This window comes from Calypte anna, chromosome 7, assembly GCF_003957555.1.
Source record: "Calypte anna isolate BGI_N300 chromosome 7, bCalAnn1_v1.p, whole genome shotgun sequence".
In the NCBI taxonomy this organism is placed as follows: domain Eukaryota; kingdom Metazoa; phylum Chordata; class Aves; order Apodiformes; family Trochilidae; genus Calypte; species Calypte anna.
The window spans coordinates 28067250-28086554 of record NC_044253.1 but is presented as its reverse complement, the minus strand read 5'-3'; the positions used below and the strand labels follow the sequence as shown (position 1 = coordinate 28086554).

The 19305-nt window shown below is 47.3% G+C and overlaps 2 protein-coding genes across 5 annotated transcripts in view; one reads left to right on the top strand and one right to left on the bottom strand.

Moving 5' to 3' along the window:
- The window catches only part of UBE2F (ubiquitin conjugating enzyme E2 F (putative)), a 64745-nt gene extending 60052 nt beyond the window's left edge, over positions 1-4693 (top strand). For all 4 annotated transcript variants that reach the window (XM_030454561.1, XM_030454562.1, XM_030454560.1 and 1 more), the window contains one exon: positions 3341-4693. In XM_030454561.1, coding sequence (XP_030310421.1) covers positions 3341-3391 — 51 coding nt within the window. In that variant the 3' untranslated portion in view covers positions 3392-4693. The remainder of the gene's footprint in view (positions 1-3340) is intronic.
- A 1384-nt stretch (positions 4694-6077) lies between these two features.
- The window catches only part of RAMP1 (receptor activity modifying protein 1), a 29230-nt gene continuing 16002 nt past the window's right edge, over positions 6078-19305 (bottom strand). Inside the window, exon 3 of the mRNA XM_030454283.1 lies at positions 6078-7038. Within this exon, the coding sequence (XP_030310143.1) occupies positions 6783-7038 (256 nt within the window). The 3' untranslated portion in view covers positions 6078-6782. The remainder of the gene's footprint in view (positions 7039-19305) is intronic.

The window sequence follows — 19305 nt, the reverse complement described above, 5'->3', positions numbered from 1 at the left end:
GCAGAGTATGTCCTGCTCTAATTAATTTTTCTCCTTCTAATTATTCAGTACTGCAAGTAAACAGTGCACACAGAAAAGTGCACTTTGTTAATAAGGAAATGTTAAGCCATATGGCATGTGAGGATAGAGTATTACAGCTATGGGATGAGAACCTCCTGTTCAGCAGCCAAGTTCACATGCAACATGTATCCTGTCAATGATTCTTGCCAACGATGTCAGTTCCATCATCTGGCAAATCAGCTTAAGTGATGGCATGGATTTCTGGAGCACTCCTTCTCCACTGAGGTCCTTCTTCTGTTAAGTCAGTGTTGAGAGCTTGTCTTCCCATTTTAAAACTTCATAAAGGTATGGGTGAAACAGTGGAGGATGCTCTGAGCTGCCCATACTTCACCTGGATACTATAGATACACTGAAGTTGTGGCTGGCCCTATTCCATGTCCTGGGGTATTTGCCCAGCTTCTTCTAGTGACCTGTCTCCTAGAGGGCCACAAGAGGAGGAGGGTCCAGAATGTTCTGTGGATCTGATGCAGGGTTGTGACTGATACTCTCTAATGTTTTGAGTGCCTAAGAGCAGGCTGACAGCAAGTGTTACTGCTGCAAGTGATCAGTCCATAATACTGTAAATAACCATCATAACCAGTAAGTGAGAGGTTTCTGGCATTATTTGCCATTATGAGTAATTGTTATAGTTTGCATCAAGATATCAGAGCTGAAAACAAATTAAAAAGGCTTAATTTTGTGTGGTATGTTAAAACACTCAAGGTACCTAGAGATTTTTCTTGCCAGAGGTAGCCTGAAATCTGGGCAACACTTTAATACTGTTTTACACTTTAATGGTGTTTATAAGTAGTTACTGCAAAAACACTTTAATGTGATACTCAGCTATCATATCTGTCACCAAAGGATTGAAGTTGCCTGGTATCTCAAATTTGAGTTAAAATTAAGACAGGATTCACTCTGTAGCATTACTTTCTTAGCATGCAGTTTGTTGCATAAGCATGGAAACGAGTGTGCTTGTAGAACTAAGTCACTACACAAGAGTATTGCCTTTAGCAGGTGCTGTATTGTGCCTAAGAAGCTGCTCCTTCCTCCTAAGAAGTTCAGGTAGCCTGACTTTGAGGAGGAAAGGGATTTCTGTAGCCCTGAAGAGTTGGTTTCTGTTAGCAGTCAGTGCTCCTCACTTGAGCTCCACTGCCCAGTGCCGAGTGTTATGGATCTTACAACAATTTCCTGTAATGGATGCCTGTAATTTATGCTCTCTGCTTTTGCTTCTTCCAAAGCACAAATCTGTACCTTTCCTGAGAAGAGCCATTAGTGGTGTTTAATTATTAAAATATATATACATATATTTCCACAGCTATGATATTTTTGGCTGGTAACTGTTTTTTCTTTGAGATTTGACTTCTTCGAGATTCAGAGCACTTTGCATGTAGTTTGTGGACATCTCTGGGATGCACTTTTGCAAGTGGAAAAAGAAGTCACAGTTAACATTGCTGATGGACTGTGGTTCTTCTTTGATCCTTTGGTTTGTGACTTTAGCCATGAGATAACCTGTATCCTTTTGCTGATAAGCTCACTAGAAGAAATGAATCCATCATAAAGGGAGCTGATCAGGAAGTGTTTAAAGTGTGGTGTTGGGGCCAAGGAAATGTAAATGCATTCTAAGGCTTGCAGTAGCAAAAGGCTGTATTGCTGCTTTATTCTGGTCTGATATGATAGGTAATAGTCTTAAATGGCAGTGGAATGCTAAATGCTTATGAAGGCACGAGGGAAATCCAGATTTTCCTTCCCCATTTTAAGGAAGAGGGACACACAGCTGATGAAGTCAAGCTAGCAGCAGGCAAAGTTAGGTTGGAGAGGGGACATTTTAGCTCAGATGATTTCTGTTCCATTTTTAAGTATCTTATTCTGTAATATGAAATATATGGTGAGTTACTCCGTGCCTCTGCAAGGGAAGACAACTCTCTTCCTGGTTTTAAAACAAGCTTTACAGTTAATAATGACTACTCACCACTTTTCAGACTTTTTTAGCAGTACCAGCACAAAGTCATGGTGCATATTGTTGGGCTCAGCTTTATCTGCTGTTAATAAGTAAAAAAACCTAATATAAACAGCTATTATTTTAAATTCAGGACCTGCTGCTCTGTCTGTAAATTTCATTTTATTTAGCTCCTTGCTGAGTGGGCTGTACCAGAACATTCAGAGTGGATTCAAGGGGCAATGTTTATGTACTGGCAGACCTGGTGCCTCTCTCTCTGGCAGGGTATGTTGTTTAAAGCAGGACTGCACCTTGTTGCACTACCCCAGGTCATGGCAATGAGATGTTGTGTCCTTCCTGGTAAAAGAAGAGCCTTGACTTGTTGGGCACAGGATTTCAGAGCTCCTGTGGTCTCTGGGCAGCTCTACACACCAGGATGTGGCATTCAAACCCTCTTAATCTGTTGTATGTATATGGTTTTTATATTCTAGCCAGCTTCCAAAACTCAGAGCTGGAAATCAAGCAAAAAGCACTTTGCTGTGAACCCCCATTTAAATCTGGAGCACAGGCCACTTGATGTGTTTGTGTTGAACATATTTAGTAACAGACTGTAAATGCATGAGGCAAGGTTCAGACTCAGGATAACATTACAGGAATGTGGCATCTGCCTGGCATCCCAGCTGGAAAAGTATCAAATGAGGAAAGTATGTCAGAATTGCTCTTGCTCAGTGTCTCTGTGCTTTTTAAACTACTTTTCTGTGGAGGGCTATGGGTGTAAAAAGGTTCTCCTTGAATCCCTTTAAGAAATGATTGACTTAAGTAGTAATTTTTTTTTTATTATTCTCTAGGCCACAATAAATGTCAAATGATTCATTGTGTAGTTAATCATGTGCTGGCTGTGATACTGTGCAGTTACTGGGGAGAGCAGAATGAGTATTTGAGACAGAGCTGTTGAAGGCACAAAGTTTTTGTAACAGCTCCTGTCACAGCTTTGGCTCTTACATCCAGTGAGGCCACTTCCCTTCCTGCTCTGAAACCATGGCTGGGGGTTTGCTGTGCCTCTTCTGGGACCCCTCCTCCAGCCCTCTCTGTGCCTGTGTTGGGAGGTGGTGATGGCAAATTCATTTTTTCAGTGCAGAGGGACTGGTAGAGCACGGACATCTGCTTGCAAGAACTTGAGCTGTCACCTCAGCCCTCACACGTGGTGTTGGAAATGTGTGCTGGGGTCTCAGGGAGAGAGGCAGCCTCACCCTTGATGGAAATGTGACCCCCAGGGGGCTGACGTGGGAGTTCCCCACTGCTTTAGTGCTGGGTGAGTCCCTCTCTGGCACTTGGGATAATTCTGACTGTGCTTCCCTCTAGGAGGACTTTCGAAATAAAGTTGAAGATTACATTAGGCACTATGCAAGATGATGAAGGGAAATGGATGGCAGGACCATGGCTTCCACACGAGAGTTGTTCTCAACTTCAACAACAACCAAACCAGCCTGGATTGTACTAGTCCTGTGTCCATGTTGTACCGAAGAAAAAAACCTAACTTCATAACTTGTCCAAGGTAAAAGGAGAGTTCAGCATAAATACAGCAAGAAATTGTATATGTTGGTTGAAAAAGTTGTTTGCTTACTTTAAAAAATGTTTACTCTTCTGAACTGTACTGAACTGTATATCCTATTGATGAGATATACTTGAGAATATAAAAGAAATCACTATTGAAAATGTCATTACACTTTTTTTAACTCTTGCCTCGTTTGGAGGGGGGAAAGAAAAATCAACCAACCAAACAGAAGAGTTACTGTGTTTTTGGAACACTTCAAGTTGGCAATAAAATGGTCTCCTGTGAACCAAATCACAATAGTGTTGCCTTTGATGAGCAGAAACAATACTTTTTCCGTGAGTCATTCGACTAATGCTTAGAGCTTGACAGAATGCAAGTGCTAAATGAAATTCTAATTCTAGCATTGAAATTATTGATACTTAATGTAAGTATGTTTTTGTCACATGTTTGGAATGTTTACATTGTTATTTTCAGCTTCTGTTTGGGCTACAGTATTTTTTGTTTCTATTAATTGTGTGAAATAGCTAAAAGAAATACCAGCTAATTCATAACTTCAATAAGTGTGTAGTATTAGTAAAATTATATATCTATAATACATATTTCTGTAAAAATGTAATGAAAGGAAGATTTTTCTTGTAAGAAGATATCTGCCTTTGGCTTTCCAATCTGGGATGTGATGAGGGAGCATCAGACCCTTCGATCTGATGAAGGTAAATTCAAGCACTGTTACCTGGAGAATATCTCATGGTGTTCTTCAAACTTCTGCACTGGAAGGGAACGACTGATGACACAGCTGAGGAGAATAACACACTGCCCCCTCTTTCAAACACTCGTGCACGCCTTGATTTTTTTGAAGGATGTGATTCTCTAATTGCCTTTCCTGTAAGTAGCTGTGTATCAAGCTGTGTGTGCAAGCAGAGATCCTTCAGAGGAGAGTAGCATGTACCTCACAAACCACTTCAGAGCAAATGCCATCAGGAGTCTGCTGCCCGTCGTGCCCCTGTGCCTGGGGATGCCAAGCAGGAGGCAGTGGTGTAGCCCCAAAGACTGAGACACATTTCACTGATGGGATCATGCAGAGGAGGTGCAATGGAACCATTTCAAGCTTTTACAAATAGATCAACCATAGAAATAAAAGTACGTGTGGTTTCATATACAGAGCAAGCGTGTGTAATGCTTAGGTGTTGGTTGTTGATTCTTTATCCCCCTGAATGATTGTGATTTATTCTTTCCTGCTGTTCCTCTGCAAACACTGAAGGAAATCAAAATTTTCTCCATCGCTGTGGCAGAGCAGAGTTGCAAATTTTAAGCACTGTGCAGCCTTGCTTCGTAAGGTTTCACTGTTGCCTTTTCCCTTACAGAATCCCAGGCATCTGTAAGCATTACTGGAGCTCTAGGAAAGCAGGGAAACAAAATTCTGAGACTGGCATGCAGGACAGAGCCCTACTGTGAGCTTCTTTAGATAGTGTTGCCACTGTGTCTATTTAAAATGAAACATAGATCAGCATGTTATTTTAAGCAGGCAACTGCAGTTGAGGCATCTCTGCTGCCAAAATAGCAATGTCAGGGAAAGTAAGGAATAAATCACTTACAAAAAAGAAAGCTTGGAAAGTATGCCCAGTTTTTGTGTGTGTGTGTATATATATGTATATATTTTTAAAATGTGTATATTTGTATATTTATGTATAATTGTATAGATGCAGTTAATCCATATTCTGTCAGCCACCCTCAGTTTCCACTGATCATCAGAGCCCTAAGCCAGGGCCCTCTGGGGGTTACAGACAGCCAGAATCTGACAGGGAGCTCACTGCCATCTGCAACCCCATGGACCCCTGCAGTGTCAGAAGGCCACTCAGTGTCCCCTTCCCTTCTGGATGGGCAGTGGCTGGAGGCACATAAGCAAACAGTGCTTCTGCACAAATGGGCTTTGATAACTCCCATGCAGCCTTAGGAACAACCTGCTGCTTTTTTCATGGGTTTTTTGTTCATACGTTTTTATCCTGGGCAGGAAGCCAACTTCCAGAAAGCCTCTTCAGCTCTTCCTGGCTGTAGGGAGCCAGTCTCTGGAGCCCTGGGTTCTGATTTTTATTTATTTGCTTTTTATTAGTTATTCAACTGTTCCCAAAAAGAAGGCCCCAAATATCAAATGGCAAAGGAGAAAAGTGCTGCAGTGTTGTGGAAGAGCAACAGGAGCCAGGACTGGGCAGGACTCAGGGTGGGCTGGGCAGAGGGCTGAGTGTTCCCCACTGAGGGACCAATCTCACTCTCAGACTCTCGTGAAAGGGAGGGCCCCTGACCTGCCCACCCCTACCCAGGGACCCTCAGGGCTCCCACTGCTTTGGAGGGGCAGACATTGCTCAGTCAGCCCCCCCAGCCCACCCCTGGGACTACTGGGGGGGTTCCTGGGACCACAGAGTCCAGAAAGGGCAGAAATGGGGGTGTCTGGGGGGGGAAGGGAGGGTGGGATGGGACTCAGTCCATGGAGACCCCAGCCTTCATGGAGGGGGCAAACGCTGAGGATCCACACCTGAGACAGGCACCTGGTTTATATTTATTTAGGTAGGAAAAGCACCTTATTCCTGTTGCTTGTGAGCCCCAGGGCACTGCCAAGTCCACCACTGCTGCCATCAGCTTTTGCTGCCAACCTTCATCCACTGCTCCCCATTTCCCAGGCTTTGTTCTTGTGCTGGGGTAGAAGATACCTTTCCTGGCATGGGGGGGGGGGAAAAAAAAAGCCAGGAAGAGAAAGCTGTGGTGGTTTCATGTCCAGATTTGTGCCCAAACACAACAGGCTTGCAGTGATGCCTGCCAACACCTCCGGTACTGTGGGGCCTCCACCCTTTTTTTTTATTTTATTTTTTTTCCTTTATAATTTTTCCTCTCTTGGCACGTGGTGCTGGGGGGGGAAGCATCTGGGAAGTGCTGAGCAGAGCCAAAGCAGTGACTGTGCCAATGCCCAGGGCAAATCCTGCTCCCTGGTACCCCACCACCAGGCAGCCCCAGATGGCCACGGGCATCCTAGATCAGCCAACAACTGAGTCCTAAATCTCATATTTATTTGGAAACTGCTGGTGAACTGCCAGAGGGTACCGATGAGGGAGGAGCAGTGCCACTGACCTCTCTGCCTCTGGGGCTTGGTACCCCCAGTGATGCTCCTCTGCCAGGGGCTTCCAAAAATAAAAAAAATAAATGGGCACGTTCCAGGGAGGGTCCTGCCACCCCTCCCCTGCACCAGCAGCAGCACTGCCCCTACATGATGCCCTCGCTGCGTTTGCTCCTCCACACTACCAGTGCAGTCATCAGCAGGGTGATGAGGATGGGCAGGAAGATGAAGGGGCAGAGGACCCCGCTGGGGGGGTCACGCAGGGCCCGGCCGGAGGGCGAGCAGTTCCTGAAGTATTGCTTGTGGATGGCCACGAAGAACTCGTCCACCAGGTGGTTGGGCCAGTAGCAGTCGAGCCTCTCGGCGATCAGCGCCGTGCAGTTGGTGAGCTCCCCGTAGGTGCTGCAACACAGAAGGGGCACGGAGAGAAATAACGAGAGGAGCTGATGCTGCTCGGAACCAGGACCCAGCCACGAGCACACCAGCTCCCTCACCACGGAGTGTGAAGTACAGAGGTACGTGGTTTTGCTATTTGAGGTTTGTTACTTGAAACTGTTAGGTATTTTTCTGAGAGTGTAGGTAGATAGGTGTAAAATTAAATATCTGCTTTTTAAAAATTCCCTTCGGGGTTGGCCAGTTGGATCACACTTTTAAGTGCTGACCCACAGCCAAGAGCACATAAGGGTTTCACTTACAGAAGTAAATGAAAACAGAAATAATACAGAAATAACTAGAAGCAAGCTTTTGTGTGGTTTTGTGTGAATTACTGAGGAATTTCAGGGCTGGGCTAGGGCTATCAGGAAATACTGCTCAGCCCCAGAGGCAACCTTCTAGCATCTTTAGGCAAAGATCTTCAGGAAACCTGTCCTGAGCCATGAAGCAGCTCACCCTACTGCTGGCCTTCAGGGCACCATGCCTTAACTTGTGCAGGTTCAGCCAAAAGGGAATAGAAATAAGTTAAATCAAACTTCCTTTCAGATTTCCATTAATTCTATTTCAGTTTTCAATCCCCTTTTTTCAACCAACAGCATGCTTCTGGAACCTCATCTCTCTGTCACTCACAGAACTCTGCTTTCCACGTTTGCAGGACCATGACCTGGTCCTTGCAACCTCTCAACATCCAGCAAGTCCCTGTGGTTTTTTCAGGGTTATTTTGTTGTCCTTTTTGTGGTTTGTAGTTTGGTTTTTTTTCCAAGTATTTTGAAAACAAGGAGCAGCCCTGAGCAAGAACTGGCACTGCAGAGAGAGGACAGTCCCTGTGCTGGTCCAGCCAGCCACCCCGTGCTGGGTGGTTTCAAATCCTAACTGCTTAAAAAATTCCTACAAAAAAAAAAATGTGTACATTTAATTTTCCCCTTTCACCTCAGTTACTCTCATCTAATCCTAGAGAAGCAGAACTGATGTTCTGGTTTGCGCCAGGATAGAGTTAATTTTCTGTCTTACAACTTTGCTTTCAGCTAAATCTCTGGTAAGTAGCTGCACTTGCTGAAATTAACAGCAAGTTTCTCAGTCAGTGTCTGCTTCTAGGACTGATAACACTCCATGTTTATAGTTACAGCAAGAGGCTGGTGTGCAGAACCAAGGCCACTGCTCAGTTTTGAGGAGTATCTTATGCTCCAGAAAGAGAAAGGGAGTAAAGGGGTCACACCTCCAACCCTCCTTTAGGGAGAAGTGGACAAGACAAATGACCAAAATTGACAAAACAGAGTATTCCATCCCATATGCATCATACTTGGAATAAATTTGAGGGATCCTGAGGGCCAAGCCCCTTCCCCTTCTTTGCCTCTGTCTCTGTTTGCTTCCCAGGGCTGCTCTGCAGTGAATATTACTGGGGGAAATGGGAGGAACATGGTATCATTTTTCTGTATATTTGTATATATTTAATAATTTTTCCTTTTTATCATGACTGTTTCATTAAAGCTGTGTAGTTTAGTTTCCAACCCGTAAGTCTCTCTCCCTTATTCTCTCTCCTTTCTCTATCAGGGAGGGGGACTAATAGAGAGCATCTGTCATTTGGTTTATTGCAAGCCCAGTGTTGAACTGTGACAGCAAACCAAAATCCACCTGAAGGAAGAAGTATTTTATAAGCAGCTTCCCAGCTACTTGCTCCACCCTCTCTGCATGTTCCAGCTGGGTTCTGGAGCAGGTGGTGGTTCCCTTGCTGTGCTCATTGGCACACAACAGCACTGGAAGGAGGCCCTGCAGAGTCAGAGAATCATGGAATAATTTGGGTTGGAAGGTAACGTCAAGGGTCATCCAGTCCAACCCCCCTGAGGGACACCCTCAACTAGGTCAGGCTGCTCAGAGCCTTCTCAAGCCTCATCTTGAATATCTCCAGGGATGATGCCTCAACTGCCTTCCCCTGGGCAACCTGTTCCATTTTTCCACTACCCTCATGGTAAACAACTTTTCCCTAACATTCAACCTAAATCTACTGTTCTCTAATTCAAAACCATTGCCCCTCATCCTCTCATTACAGACCTTTGCAAACACTCCCTCTCCAGCCTTCCTGAAGGCCCCAGTCAGACACTGGAAGGTCACTTTTAGGTCTCCCTGTAGCCTTCTTTTCTCTCCAGGCTGAACAACCCCAGCTCCCTCAGCCTGGCTTCATAGGAGAGGTGTTCCAGCCCCCTGATCATTTTTGTGACCTTATTCTGGACCCACTCCATCAGATCCACGTCCTCCCTACACCGAGGGCTCCATTTTGGATGCAACACTCCAGGTGAGGCCTTACCAGAGCAGAGCCAAGTGCCAGAATCACCTCTCTCCATCTCCTGGCCACGCTTCATTTGATGCAGCCCAGGATGTGATTTGCCTTCTGGGCTGCAAGTGTGCCCACTGGCTCATGTCCAGCTTCTCATCCACCAGCACCCCAAAGTCCTTTTCTGCAGGGCTGCTTTCTAAAACTTCATCCCCCATCCTGTACTGATAGTGCAGATTGTCCTGACCCAGGTACAGGACCCTGCACTTGGTCTTGCTGAACTTCATGAGGTTCACCTGGGCCCACCTCTCCATTTTGTCCATGTCCTTCTGGATCACATCCCATCCCTCTGGCTTATTGACAGCACCTCTCTGCAAACTTGCTGATGGTGCACTCGATCCTGCTGTCTATATTGTTCATAAAAATATTTAACAGTACAGGCCCCAGAACAGACCCCTGAGTGTAGCGGGAGGAGCCATTCTTGCTCCTGAAGCTCGACGAGCTGCTGGTCTCTTCCAGGACTCCAGCCACCACACAGCACTTCCAGGGTAGAAGTGTAGCGGGAAGAGCCTTTCTTGCTCCAGAGGCTCGACGAGCTGCTGGCCTCTCCATGCCTTGCACCAGAGTGAGCTGAGGTGCCTTCTGTGGGTGTGTGTCCCACCTTTATTGGCCCCCTGGTCTTGCTCATGCCCAATAGGGGCCTGTCCTAATCAGGCACAGGTGGACTCACACCCACTCTTTGGCAGCTCAAGGCACCTGGTTGACAATGCTTCTCTACACCTGAGGGACACCACTTGTCACTGGTCTCCATCTGGACTTTGAGCTGTTGACCACTACCCACTGGATGCATCCATCCAGCCCATTCCTTATCCTCTGAACAGTCCACTCATCAAATTTGCATCTTTCCAAGTCCATAAGAAATTGTGGGGGGCCGTGTCAAAGGCCTTGCAGAAGTCCAAACAGATCACATCCATAGGTTGCCCTTTGTCCACTGATGTAGTTACCCTACCATAGAAAGCCACTGGGTTTGTCAGGCAGGATTTGTCCTAAGTGAAGCCATGCTGTGTAGTGAAATGAGGCAACCAGGTGCCACTAATTGCCAGGCAGTGGGCATGAGCTTGTGTTAAGCCCACCTGTGCCTGATTAGGGCGGGCCCCCATTGCGCATGAGCAGGATTAGGGGGCCAATAAAAGGTGAGGCTTGAAGCACAGGCTCAGCTCATGCTGGAACTCACAACCTTGGCACGCTTGGCTTTAAGTGCTTCTTTCAGCACTGCACTCACTACCTTCATTGCTCCACTAGAGCTCGTTGCCATCAGGGTGAGGCTGTGGGTTCGAGACTCCTCAAAGCCTCAGTGCTGAAAGAAGCAGTTAAAGCCAAGCATGCCGAGGTTGTGAGTTCCAGCATGAGCTGAGCCTGTGAGCCTCACCTTTTATTGGCCCCTGGTCCTGCTCATGCGCAGTTGGGACCCGCCCTAATCAGGCACAGGTGGGCTTAACACAAGCTCATGCCCACTGCCTGGCAATTAGTGGCACCTGGTTGCCTCATTTCACTACAATGCTGTCTGTCTTGGATCACCTTCCTGTCCACCATGGGCCTTATCAGACCTTCTGGGAGAATCTGCTCCATGATCTTCCCAGGCACAGAGGTGAGGCTGACAGGCTGGTAGTTCCCAGAGTCCTTACTACCCTTTTTAAAAATGGGTGTTAAGTGTCCTTTCTTCCAGTCACCACTGACTGCCATTACTTCTTAAAGATCATGGGGAGTGGCTTGGCAACTACATCTGCCATTCTTTTGGGATTCCGGGATGCACCTCATCAGGTCCCATAGACTTATGTATGTTCAGGTTCCTGATCTTCACAGGCAGTGGGAATGGCCCACATTCTGTGGTTTATTTAACTTGAGAGGTGCTGAGAGAAAAGTTGTCAGTGAAGACTGAGGAAAAAAAGTTCTTGAGAACCTCAGCTTTCTCCTCATCTGTTGTTACCAGCTCACCAGACTTGCTCACAGGGGTGGTATGTTTTCTTTAACCTGGCTTCTTCCCTTCCTTGCTAGATTTCTTATGCCTGGGGATCAAGATCTCTTGCATTCCATGGACAGTGTCCTTAAAGATCTGCCAGCTCTGTTCTGCTCCTTTGTCTCTGAGCACTGTTTTCCAGGGTGCCCTCTTGACTAACTCCTTGAAGAGCTGCAAGTTTGCTTTTCTGAACTTCAGGGTTCTGCCTGTGCTCCTTGACTGATTCGTACTGTGAATGCCACCAGAGTTGCCTCCAGCCTTGAGATCCCTAGTGAGCTCACCTGCACTGGTGACCAATGGATCCAGCATTGAGTCTGATGATTTTATTAATGTGGGCACCTGGAGATGCTAAAATCAGCTTCTGCTCAGCATCTTGAAGTGGAACATTACCATCTCCTATTCACCCTCATTCCTTAGGAGATCTCTCAGGAGCTGGAGCATCTTCAGGAACCAGAGGGGAAGAGTTAACAGAGAAGTGAATAAAAGCTATTTTTAACACAGAAGGGCAGCACAGCTGCTGGCTTAGTCTTTCCCAGCTCAGACTGCACTTTTGTGCTGGTAAGTAGCTGCTCCTGTCATTATACATGAAGACATGCAAGTAACCAGAGCAAAACAGTGTCAGTAAATGCAAGGATAAATAGTAATTACACTTTGCACTTGGGCAGCATCTGTATTTCAGAGCTGATCTGGCTTTGAGCACAGCAGCCTGGGAGTGGATGGACCTGGGGAGAGGAGCTGAGCAGCCACAGGCAGCACAGGGGCCAGGAGGCAGCCGTGGGGCTGCAGCTCTCTGGCCATGCATGGTCCTCCCATCCTGATGCACTTTGCAGCTGTGGGTTAGTTCACCCCAAGGCTCTTGTCCCTTGTATTTCCACGTCCTCTGTCTTTGTTTATAGCCACCCTGCTCTGGATGGGAATGTGTCCCTAGCAGGAGTCAGATGGCATCACAGGCACTGCCACCTGCCAGGCCCAGGCACCACCAGAGCCCAGCAGGGAGTGAGCTGGAGGGGCCTGGAGGGAAAAGAAAACATTTTCAGCAACAGCTACAAGTGTGGGAAGTGACAGTGGAGGCTGCTGAGTTCTTGGCCAAGGGAAACCTGATCTGGATGATCTTCAGGGATAATTTTCTGTGGTTTACACAAAGCACTATCTGACCATCGAGGTTTTATGAATAGCCAACAAAAACCAAAGCTGAACAATGAACTGCATCTGAGTGCTTTAATTTCTCCACTTTATCTCATAAATATCTTTGGCCACCCATAGACACATGCTGGCAATCACTGACCAAGTCCATCCCTGCCAGCTTCACAAGTCCTGAGGTGCTGTGTCTTACAGAGTTTGGCTCCTGCAAGACTCTGTCCAACTTCTGTCCACACATGCAGAGCACCAAGACAAGTGGCATCAAGGACCTCCTCCTTGAATGTGCACCACCAGCTGCAGTAGAAGACTCCCAAAGGGATCCATTTGCAGGGATAAGGATATGTCAGGCAAGGCTGCTGCTTGCAATGCCCTTGCAAACCTGAAGGGATCACAGCACCACCAGAGAGCAGCAGTGCTGAGGCCAGGGCTGAGGGCTGGATGTGCTCCTCCCTGCTCAGCACTCATCCTGCTGCAGCTCCACTGCAGCACCAGGTTCTCTACCCACAAGCAGAACCATTTTTTACTACATTAGCACCATAACAGCATGGTCTCACCAGGGTATTCAGCCCATGTTGATAGTGAAGCATCTCAGGAGGTTGTTTTCCTTCCCAGCTTGCCTGCTCTGCCCTCCCCTTGCCACAGGCCAGACCAGGAGCTCACATCCCCCTGCCATGCTCAGCCAGGCAAAGCTGAACCAAGCTCCCAGAGCCACAGGGATAATGACATAATTTCTGGTGTCCAGAGTTGCAGAGAGTAAGAACTCTTCTTTGCAGAGAAGGCAGTGTCAAGCCTTTGGCTCTCACACAACCCTCAAGCTCCTTTGCAAGTCTCCAGCTCTCAAAACACCATCAAACACTGGCTGAGAGAAGGCACAGAGCTTCCAAAACAAAACCTCCAGAGATGACACCCTTACAAGCAGAAGAAAGGCACCACCAAATCTCAGCCCCACATCCCATGCTATGCAGGGCCATGTGCCATGCAGGGCACACCCCTGGGGTTGAGCCCTGTAAGGTGGGCTCAGACTATTACCACTGCCAAGGCAGGTCGGAGGGGGAGGAGAGGGGCTGAGTGTTTAGGGAGTCCCTGGGTGGAGGAGAACCACCCTGGAGATGATGGTGAGGTTAGAAACCCAAGCTGGCAGCATCAGAGGTGTCTGGGAATTACCATGTCTGACAGAACACCCAGATGATTCTTTTTAGAGGCCCTAAAGAGACCTGAATGCCAAAATCAGACAGAAGGTGAGGGTGTGCAGAGAACACTCCAATCAGGCCCTGCATCTTCTCCCTCACTCCACAGAGCAGGGGTTGGCTGCCCCCTAAAACCAGCTGAGCCACTGAGAGCAGGGGGATGAACCAATTGGCACATGGTTCATTATGTGGGAGCCTTTGGTTCATCCTGTGGGAGCCCTGGCTGGGCTTCCAACCATCTCCACGACAGCTCAGTTCAGTACAGGCAGTGGAGAAGCCACTGGGCCATTGAGCTGCACTGTATGAGGTCCCCACAGCTCTGCAGAGTAGCCTGGGGCTGCAGCCCCACACCCCAGCATCTAAGGATGGTTGTCCCCAACTTCCCAACCTGCCCAGAAGCAAGAAGGAACCAAAGGATTGGGTGTTTTGAACCCTGTTTGGCAGGTGCTATGAACAGCTGCTGCAGCCCAAGGCTAAGCTACTCTTGATAACAACGAGCATGGGGCTGGGTAAGGAAATCCAGGCTTCAGAGCCTAGGTGGAAATGGACTGATTTTTAGTTAAAACCTTTTCTCTCAACAAGAACAAGATGGTATTTGGAATCAGAGGATGCCTTTCCATCAGCTGCCTCCACAGGAAGGTATCTGAAATCTCTTCCTGCCTCTCACAAGGACTGTCCAGTTTTATCTGCAGGAAAAAGCCATCAGAGCATTCAGGCTGATCCCATTTTCCACAAACTCAAGGAAAGCTCAGTAGCTCTAAAGCAAAGAATTCCCAAGTCATGCTCTCTTTTCCCAATCAGGCTTGCACTTCCCTGGGACCATCCCTGGTGCCAAAACTTGCCTGCAGCCCAACAAGTGCTTCCCTGGGAATGGCAGGGACTTGCCTGGACTTTGGGGTGGAGGGATGAGCACGGCTGGAGGAGGGATGAGCATGGAGAGTGTCCTTAGCTCCCTGGGATGGTCCATGTGTCCCCAGAGACCACCAGACGTTCAGGAGAGAGGGAAAGGAGGAGCAGTTTGTGCTCACACCACCTCCTTCTCTTGCCTACCCCACTCCTTGCTTTTGTCTTAAATACCAGCATCTTATTTTAACATCCTTAAAAACACCTTAAAATGCCAGCTTTAATTACTAAAAAAAAAACAAACCAAAAAACTGTGAGCCAATGCACGATAGCACTAGGAATGGGAGGAGAGGGGGTTTCCCAAGACACCCTATCTCCACAGCCTGTGGGCAGAGAAACAGGCAGCCTGCTCTGAAAAGGATGGGTTTGCACAGCTCTTAATATTTTTTCCTCTTCCTGATATAAAGTGCAATTAAAACTGTTTTGTTTGTTGCTATAGGAACAGTTTGGGTCTAAATGATGCTGCAGCAGGAGGAGGCTGAGCACCATGGGGACCACGTGGGATGAACTTACATACCTGTCCAGGGGGCATGGGGCTGGGCCTCTGGTGGGAAGTCCTCAGCTAACTGATTTCAAGACTGGAATTTGATCTGCCATTTATTCCTTGCCAGTCCCTCAGTGCAGATGGTGTTACACTACAAACACACTGCAGGGTTCACAGGATCACCAGCTCTCCCCTTTGCCATGAGTATCAGGATGCTTTCCTCTCCTTCCCAAATCCCTTGCTTCAGAAGGAAAAAAAAAATATATATAACAAGACTTTCCTTTGGATTTGTAAGTTAAAATAAAGAATTCATTTCTTCCTCTGCAAGATGCAGAGGGGTATCCAGAAGGGACCTGGCAACATAAAGGTAAATATATAGATAATGAGAGAATGGATCAGTGTGTTGTCTACAAGATCATAGAATCACAGAATCAGCTGGGTTGGAAAGGACCTCTGAGATCAAGTCCAAACCTTGATCCACTACCACTGGTTACCAGACCATGGCATCAAATGCCACATTCAGTCTCTTCCTAAAAACCTCCAGGGACAGAGAATCCACCACCTCCCTGGGCAGCCCATTCCAAAGTCTGATCACCCTCTCTGGAAAGAATTTCTTCCTAATATCCAACCCAAACCTCCCCTGCCAGATCTTAAGTCCATGCCCTCTTGTCTTACTGATATCTGCCTGGGAGAAGAGACCAACCCCCCCCTGGCTCCAACCTCCTTTCAGGGAGTTGTAGAGAGTGATGAGGTCTCCCCTGAGCCTCCTCTTCTCCAGGCTGAACAATAAAGGTAATGGATAAGTGACCTGAGCACATTCCTTGCTGTGAGAGCAGCCCCGTGGTGGGTCAGGCACAGGGCAGCTTCCAGCCATGCCAGAGCTGTCAGCATGGTCAGGTCTGGGCCTGGCTACAGCTGCCAGATAGACAGAAACCACACCGGTGAGCTCCTTCTCTGCAGGATGCCCACAGCAATGGGACAACATTCCCTGGAGATTTTAGCCATGCCATGGGGTGGATATATTTGGGATGAAGGCACTTGGTTGGAGTGGCACCTGCAGCTTCAGCACTGCTCAGCACTACAGCATCCTCCCATCCCACTTGCTGTGGAATGATGCAGCAACACTGCACAAACTGCCATGCCAAGCCCTCCTCTGGCCACAACCCTCTGGCAAGCTAAAACTGTGCAGGAAAATCCTCTACAAGTCACTGGCTGCTGCTGGTGCATCTGCAGGTGAGCGGCCAGCAGCCTGACCCTTCCAAAAGCTCCAGCTCTGCCAGCAGCATTCTACATCCCCAAAACAGGTGCTCTGAGGGAGACCCCAGACTGCACAGGTGAATCTGGATCTGAAATCAAAGCAGCCAAGCTAATCTCTGGGATCATAAGTCATGCACAGTCAAAGCAGCTCAGCCACCACCATGACAGAGGAGACCACCATGCAGCTCCAGCTTTAAGAGGCTGCAAGACTGAACAACAGGTGCTTGGCTCCCCTGGTATACAACTGTGCATGGCCAAAACACACTGACTTTCCCCAAATAAGCAGAGGCTAGGAAAGCCCAAAAAGCTCAGTGGTGTTGGATAAGCTTTCTCAGTATACTCCTGGTCCACAGACACCCCTCCACAGCACATCTGAATGCAGTGGTACCAGCAATGCAAGAGCCTGTTCAATACTGCTGAGGGTGAGAGGGGAGGACAATCTGCAGCCTTTCAACAGGTCCAATAAACTGCAATTACAAACCTTGCTGAGTTCATTTATCCAGATGTTCCCATCGTATTATTCTCAATTGAGCATAACATGGCATTTCTTCACTAAATGCCACATAGGAGAAGTCACAGCTCCAAACCTGATGCTGCTGATGGTGTGGGGCCTGTCAGAGGTAAAACCTTCAAGTATTTTTCATTGTTGTTTGGGGCAGGTTTCAGGCATCAAAATTCCTTGGTTTGGAGGAAGACAGAGGTGAGACAAGGTTCTAAGCAGGTGTTTATTTCCATTTCTTTGTCTCACACCTGGTAGAAATCAAGCCTTACCCCTAAAGCCAGAGGGGCTCCGAGCCAGCCTATGCCACCACCTGCCCAGCCCTGCTAGGGCACCTCCTAGCAGCACTTTTTCTCCTAAAAGGGGATGGCAAGTCCCACACATGCCCAGGGAACAGTGGGGTCTGAAGCAAGGTGGCTGTCCTGGTTTGGGCCAGGATAAAGGTGATTTTCTGTCTTGTACTTTTGCTTTCAGCTAAGTCTCTTGCAAATAGCTGCACTTGCTAAAATTAACAGCAAGTTTCTCAGTGTCTGCTTCTAGGACTGATAACACTTGATGTTTATAGTTACAGCTAGAGACTGGTGTGCAGAGCCAAGGGCACTGCTCAGCTCTGAGGAACATCTTATGCTCCAGAAGGAATAAAGAGGCCCCACCTGCAGCCCTCCTTTGGGGAGGACCGGACAAGATAGATGCCAGAATTGACCAAACAGAGTATTCCATCCCATACACCTCATACTCAGTATAAATTTGAGGGATCACAAGGGTCAAACCCCTTCCTGCCCTTCCTGCTTCCCTTCTTCACCTTTTCCTGTTTGCTTAGGCATCCTGGGAGGATTCCATCCGTTCGTCTGCCTGTGGTCCTGATCCGTGCCAGCCCATATCTGTGTGTTCCTGCCTCCAGCTCCCAACTGCTGCCAACTCCAGGAGTCCAGCCTGGACCTTCCCAGGGCTGCCCTGCAGCCTCAGTGGTGACGTGAGAGTTGTTGGGGGGAGGGAGGGAGAAACGTGGTATCAATTTTCCTGTATATTTGTATATATTTAGTAATTTTTCCTATTTATCATTACTGTTGCATTAAAGCTGTGTAGTTTAGTTTCCAGCCCATAAGTCTCTCTCCCTTATCCTCTCTCCTTTCTTTATCAGGGATGAGGTGGATTAATACAGAGCATCTGTTATTTGGTTTAATTGCTGGGCCAGTGTTAAACCGTGACAGTGGCCACCCAAAACCCACACACCCATAGAACAGCTCATCTACAGCAGTAGCTGAGCTATTGCTACCTGATTTTCCCAGTGTCCTGAGGGCACAGGGGGATCAGAAGAATGTAATCTCATAAATAACCCAAGCCTTGTGTTTGCAGGGAGCAAATGGCCTCACACAATCAAATTAAACACTGCAAGTTTATCGACATTTCCTCCATGTGCCTTGAGGATAACAAGTTTAGTAGAAGATAGCTAGAAGAAAAACAGAAATAAAGAAGTTGTTCTTTAATACACCTCTGCTTCCTGTGCAATGGCTTCACCAAAAGTCTGGAAGAAGAGATGGATTGTACCTCATCAAGCTTGCAGATAACACTGAACTCAGGCCCTGCATGGAGACAGCACAGGTCAGGGACAGCTCTTCTGGGATGGCCCCAGGGGTGGGAGTTCACCCCTAGCACAGCTGACAGACCCAGAGAGGTGGTTATCCCCTTTCCCCGATACTCACTATATCTGGACTACATCTGGATGCTCCCCCAAAGATGCTGACAGAGGGGTACAAGTCCCACAGAGACCCCCGAGGCAGCTGGGGGCCAGAGCAAGAGCAGCAGTTCTGGACATGTTCGAGGACAAGATGAAGTTTCTCAGAAACAGAAAACCTCCCACAGTCTTTCCACTCTTTTCTTCCCCTTCATTTTATCACCAATAAAGGGGAAGGAAAATCCAAGATACCCTTACAAAAGATATACATATATGTTTACCTACACACACACATATATAGATTTTAATTTGGCACAGAAGAAAGGGTCATGAAACAGTAAATCAACCAAATCTTACAAAAACTCTGCTTTTTGTTCAAACTACTGATGACATACAGCAACATCTGATCACCATTTCTAAAAAAACCTCAGTGCTCAGGTTGAGTCACCGGCTTTGTTTTCCCAGAGAAAGCCCATGGTGGCACTACAGTCCTGTACAATGTGGAAAGCCAGCCCAGACTGAGCAATGGGGTTTTATTTTCTCTTGTCAGGCTCCAACACATGGACACCCCAAACAGTCTTTGCAAACTTTAATCAAAACCATCTGGCCAAGAGAATGAATTACAGCATGGTGGTGGTACCAGAAAATTAACCTCTGCTCATTTTAAACAGCAAAGAGCTAATCCAAAGAAAGCATCTTTCAGGTGGTTTGCAATAAAAAGAACCCAAAAGAAAAAGCCAAACCAAACTCATAGAGCAGTCCTGTTCCTAAATGGAACATCCCTTTCTCCCTGAAGGTGCTGCATG